This window comes from Mesoplodon bidens, assembly GCF_964165515.1.
Source record: "Mesoplodon bidens genome assembly, chromosome: 11".
In the NCBI taxonomy this organism is placed as follows: domain Eukaryota; kingdom Metazoa; phylum Chordata; class Mammalia; order Artiodactyla; family Ziphiidae; genus Mesoplodon; species Mesoplodon bidens.
The window spans coordinates 72,736,099-72,742,098 of NC_138167.1; the positions used below are offsets into that span (position 1 = coordinate 72,736,099).

General features: G+C 53.6%; 1 protein-coding gene across 2 annotated transcripts in view; it reads right to left on the bottom strand.

The window, feature by feature from the left end:
- The window catches only part of ABTB3 (ankyrin repeat and BTB domain containing 3), a gene marked incomplete at its 5' end in the record, with an annotated part of 310,688 nt that extends 305,002 nt beyond the window's left edge, over positions 1–5,686 (bottom strand). For both annotated transcript variants that reach the window (XM_081248697.1, XM_081248696.1), the window contains one exon: positions 4,537–5,686. In XM_081248697.1, coding sequence (XP_081104823.1) covers positions 4,537–5,686 — 1,150 coding nt within the window. The remainder of the gene's footprint in view (positions 1–4,536) is intronic.
- Positions 5,687–6,000: the final 314 nt, after the last annotated feature.

Below are 6,000 nucleotides of genomic sequence, written 5' to 3' on the forward strand. Positions count from 1 at the left end.
CACTCTTCGAACAGTGCCTGGCACATAATAAGCACTATACAAGTGTAGCTATTATTATTACAATACCCATTTTACAGACAGGGAAACTGCAAGTTATGGGTGTGTATGACTCCAAAATCAATTACTATTTTATATTTACCTCTCAGTAAATGATAATCAGACCCATTTTATAGGTAAGTTTGGTGTCTGGCTCAAGGTCACAAATAATAACAGACCCAGAATTAGAGGCCTTTCTTCTATTCAAAGGCCGTTAGCCACCCCACCCCTGACCCCAGATCTCCAGGTTGGTCCGCCATTGTTTATTTTGTTGTTATTGTTATGGTGTGTTTCAGGAAACATTCTACTTACAAATGCCCCAGCACTGAACTGGCAAATCTGAATAGAAAACCAAATAACCCTCCACTGACCCGAATTCCAAGTTTTAATTTACATTAAGCTAGTTAATTAAAAACATGCTCTGTGAGCACAGACACTGACATGGCTTGCTGCTGAGATAGCTTTTGCAGTTCTTTGTAAAAAGCTGGGTTTCTTCTGTGATGTTTTTGTCCAGCACAGCAACACTGTACCATGGAACAGCGCGACCAGCTCCGGGGATGTGGACAGGGTGATGGGCGGAGCCAGGGGAGCAGGCAGCAAAACTGCTGAGTAAGCATTTAGTTTATGAGCAAAAGACCTGAACACCAACTTACCCACCAAACCAGTGCTGGTGAGGCGAGGGCTCATGTTAATTAAAGTTTATAAAGTGATTGGGGATCCCAGCAATGAAAGAGACTATTCCAAATCCCCTTATTATTATTGTCACCAGCCTGAATAACCTGTTTTTTAAGGAAGAGCCGTTATTATCGAGAGCCTACTATGTGACGGTTGTTTTCACATATCTGATCTGATTTAATCCTTTTAATCACCTTATGTGGTAGGTTTGGGTTTTCTTCCTTTTTCATGTTTTTTTTTGTTTTGTAATCCTTACTGTGCAGATGAGAAAAACAAATTCAGCAAAATTAAGTCACTTGCTAGAAAGTGGCAGAGCTGACATTTGAGGCTAGATCTTTCTAAGTGCAAAGCCCTTCTCCCTTTCATCACACCACACTGCCTCTTGCAGTCTTCCCCTCAAATTCTTTCTGCATTTAAAACAAAATTTCATCCAAGGATGCCTATGGCTTTTTTACATTTCCTTTTTTTTACTGAAGTGTAATTTGCAATACAGCGAAACACACATATCTTAAAGTCACAATGCAATGCATTTTGACAAATGCAAGTACCCCTGAACCCAAACCCCTATAGACAGAAGGGACATTGCTATCACCCCATGAGTCCCATGTGATCCATTTCCTGATTCCTTGAGCCGTAGCAGCAGCAAATTAGAAAGGCGGACAGGTGCAGAGATGGCAGTAAGAATGGGCAACCAAGGTAAAAAGACTTGAAAAGATGATTCAAGGAACTCAGAATTCAATAGTTTCTTTCAGGATATCATTGTACAATACTACACAATAGATTGCTCAACTCAACAGGCATCTAATAAGCTCCAACTGTGTACCAGGCCCTCTCAGACTTGACAGAGGATATAAAAATGTGAAATCCAGTACTGCCCAGTTCAGTTTAATAGGAACATATGGTGTGTTAGAACAGAAGGACTGTCAGGCTATCAAGGGCCTCGGTTCAACTGTGTAGGTAATGAAGGGCAGGGAGGATGGCCTGAAGGCAGGGAACTCATCTGTCACTAATGAGCAAAACAGTTAAGTTGCCTGTGCCTCAGTTTCCTCCTCTGTATCATGGGGATAATAGCAGTACTTTTTCAAGGGAATGGTGAAGAGTAAATGGGTCAATATATAGAGTGGTGTTGGATGCATGTTAGCTGTTATTAGCTTGTACCTCAGTACTTGTGCAGCCCCTAGATTTAGTAGCTGCTCAATAAATATTGACGAACAAATGAATTCACGAATGAATAAGTGAGGCTACTGAGTTAAAGGGGGAAAAAGATTATGTAGAGCATGGGCTCCTTAATAAAGCTTGCGTATCAGAAAGAATGTCATGCAAAGTAGTTGAAGAAATAGGTTTGATGTTTAATGTATGTTTCAGATACCTAAGAAATTAACTGTTCATTTCTTACTGCTTCCTGCCATTTTTAACAAGCCCAAGGAAAAGAGATGAAGAGATCACAATGAAATTACAGTATATCTCATACCAAGAGATGGCGAAGGGGCCCTGAAACCTAGGAGTTAAGCTCTGTGATGTGGGAAATGCTGTGATGGCAGCAAACCCTAACCACCACACATTCATCCTGCCCCAAACCAGCTCTGTGGTCTTCTCCTTCCTCAAATTATACTTAGTCCAAAAAGGATAAACACAAAATCTGTCTTTAAAAGATGTTAAAGATCATAAAAGTAAAACCAATTTGAAAAAATGCAGAGGCTACTAACAAAAACAGAGCTACAAGAGGACCTGGGGGTGTATTACAGATCTAGGCCCTTATTTTATAGATGAGGAGACTGAGACCCAGAGAAGGAAAGTGAGTTATGACCCACAGTCATAACTTCAAGCGAATGGCCAAGGCAGAGGTGGAGCAGGGCACCCAGCGTCCCAAACTGGAGCCCAAAGGGGAATGCTCCTTCTTCCCAAAGGACACAGGAGTGGGAGGAGATTCCAGCAGGTAAGGGTCTGGGGGGCCAGTAGATTGTAATGGGGAGGTAAGAACAGGGGTGGTGGGCGTACGCAGAGGGAAGAAAATTACACCTCTCTGCACTTTTTATTGGGGTAGGGCTTCAAACAAAGAACTGTCCAGTCCAAAGCTCCTGGGTTTTGCAGGTGAATCCTCCTCCTCCTCCGGAAGAAGCACACACAAAGACCAATGCCTTCTCCCAGGTGTTTCCATCTGATCAGGAGTTCACGGGTGGAGGTGGGCAGGCACGAGGAGCCTCACAGGTACCTCCCTTTAGAGGTTTAGCCCTCTACTGGCAGCAGAGGGGGAAGGGCTCTGCCAAAGAGGCCGGAGGAGTCTTGGCGATCAACGCGGAAGTCGCCATCCTGCCCCCACCACACGAACGAGCACGCACACCCACGCGCGCGCGCGCACACACACACACACACACACACACACGCTTTGCTTCTTCCTTCCCCTCCCCCAACGATGACCAAAGCCAGGTGAGGGGATTGACAACTGGAGGTTCTGTTTCCGAAGGGCTTCTGCGGGAGCTGCTTGCTTCTGCGCACACTCACAGGCACACTTACATACACACGCACGGACGCGCGCACACAGACTCTCACAAATACGCACACACTCCTATGCACACACTTGGCTCCCACAAGAGGCCGGGCCGCGCCCGCTGCATCTCTGCTGCAGCCCCGGGGAAACGACAGGCAGCAACATGAATGAAATCTGCCCAGAAAGACTGCATTTCAGCTCCAACCACGCAACCTCCAGCCAAACCGCCGAATATGTAACAAAGTTTTATTTCGCTTTTGGAGTCTCCAGTTACGCTTCTACCATTTCCTGTGGAAAACTGAAGCTTTGAAGTGTCTAGCTCCGGCTTTCGCAGACAGGCAGGCCCGCCAGCTGGAGCTCTCCGAAACAAGCGCCCCGGGCCCCACCCCTCCGCCACCAGAGCTGCAGGTTCAAACCCACCCAGCTCCGGCCTTCAAAACAGGGGGTGCGGGAAGGAATGACAGAACCTGCTGGAAACGACCTCTTAAACTGACAGTCCCTTCGGAACCCCGCCCCACTCCCATCCTGACCGGGTCCCTTGTGGCGCTCCTTAAGCCAAGTGGTGACGCCTGCACCTCCCAGCCAACCGACAGCGGCAAGAGGTCGGAACCTGGGGGGTCTGCCCATTGCGCAGCAGCCACCAGCTGTGAGCTCTGGCCCTCAAAAACTGCCCCGGAAAAAACTCGGGACCTATAAGCCTTCCCGCTCCACCCTCTCACCACACACACCTCTCCCCGACTGTTTCTAGGCCGAGCGAGCTCTCAAACATTCTGCCTTTACGGCCGCAGGGCCCTGCCTTCCTGCGCGCACCGACGGTGTCCTCGAGGGCGCGGGGAAGTATGCTAACTGGACGGCGAGGGCGGAATGCGCCTCCTCCCGAGTTCCAGGGAGCCAAATTCCTGCGCCCGGGTATTTGGCATCTTTAAGGTCAAAATAAATTTAAATAAATAAAATGTTTAAAATGAAAAAACAACAACAACGAAACACAGGGCTCTGGAAGAAATATGGACTAGGCGCAAATGATCGCACACCTGTGCCTACAAAGTGGTGCTGGGCTCTTCCCACCGCCTGCCTGAGGCAGCCGCTGCCCCGCCCCGAATCCGGGGCGGAACCGCGCCCTCTCGGACTTGGGACCCCTACCAGCGGCGTAAAGTACGCGGATCCCGAAAGCAGGAGGGACCAATGGTGTTTCTAGCCGCCTCCAGCTCGGCGGTTCCCTCGGAGGCTTAAGACAGCAGCGGGCAGCCGGAAGGACGCGGGAGGGGGCCGGGAGGCAAACTTACGACGAGAGTTGGCCGGGTTGGGTGGGAGGGGGCAGCACCCGCGCAGCCACTTACCGCTGGCGTTCTTCCCGCAGATGAGGTGCTGGTAGGGCTGCAGCAGCCCCCAGATCTCGGAGTCGTTGTTGACCGTGTGCTCCAGCGTCTCCACGGTGAACTTGGGCGCCTCGTGGAGCGCGTGGTGGTGGTGATGGTGGTGGTTGGCGGCGGCTGCCGGTGGGGCTGCGGCGGCGGCGGCGGCGGCGGCAGCGACGGCCGGCGGGGCGCAACAGCTGCTGCCCCCGCTGGCGCTGCTGGCTGCGCTGCAGGCGCCGCCGCTCGCCGCTCCCCCTCCCGGCGCCTCCCGCTCCTTATCCGCCAAGGGGGCTGCTCCGGGGCCCGAGCCCTGACCCGGACCGGAGCTGGAGCCCGGGCCCGGGCCGCTGCAGCTCCTGGGCAGCCCGGAGGCCACGACCCGCGCGTAGATGTCCCGGAAAAGGCTCTCCATGCAGGCCGTCAGGTAGATGGCTGCGTGCTCGTGGATGCGCAGCGCCACGCGGCTGTCCACCATCCAGCGGTACACGCGGCCCACGGAGAAGGTGAGGCCGCAGCGCGCCGATTTGCCGCGGCCCAGGCGGTCGCCACCGGCACTGCTCATGTTGTAGAGGGACAGCGCGGCCAGCGCGGCCGCCGTGCAGTGCGCTGCTAGGCCCCAGGACAGCACGATCTCCATGGCGCTCTGGATCTCGTACTTGGTGCACTTAGCGAAGCGCAGGCTCAGGCGCTGCGCCTCTTTGGCGATGCGTACCAGCGCCCGGCTCACCAGCGTCGACAGCTTGGCCAGAGCGTCTTTGGGTAGGCCGCCGGGGGCCACCGAGCCTACCCGGGGATCCCGCGAGCGCAGTAGCAGCGCCTCCAGCTCCTGGAGGGTCCAGGGGACCTCGTCGAGGTCCGGCAGCAGCCGCGAGCAATGCTGGCCGGCGCAGTCCAGCCCCTCGGAGTCTTCCACCAGGGCAGTGTTGACAGTGTCAAAGCTGTTGTGCCGGCTGTGCATGGAGTCAGCTAGAGGCGGCCAGCAGCTCCCGCCATACGGGGACGCCGGGTGCGAGTCGGAACAGCACAGGGACAAGTTGGAGGAGCGCACCGAGTCCGCCGCGCCACCATAACCCGAGTCCAGCGTCAGATCCTCCAGCGTCCGAACCACGGGCTTCTTACCTCTCCTGGCCATCGCTGCGCCACTTCATGCTGCGGCCGCCGGGGAGCTGAGGGGAAGCAGCAGCGAGGAAAAGCGGGCGCCAGGGCGCGGGAAGAACCGAGTCCGCGCCGCCTCGGCTCACTTTTCCACCAGCCGCTACTACCTACAGTTACTACTTTCGGATGCCTCCCCGAGCCGTCGCCGCTGCAATACGCCGGGCAGAGCAGAGAGTCATCTTCCAGAGCCCGGGCCGGAGCTGGGACACGCTGAGGAGCTAGCCAGGCCGGGGGAGAAGCTCACGCCGGACACGTCCTTTTCTTCCAAAATAAAATAAAACTGTCTGACCC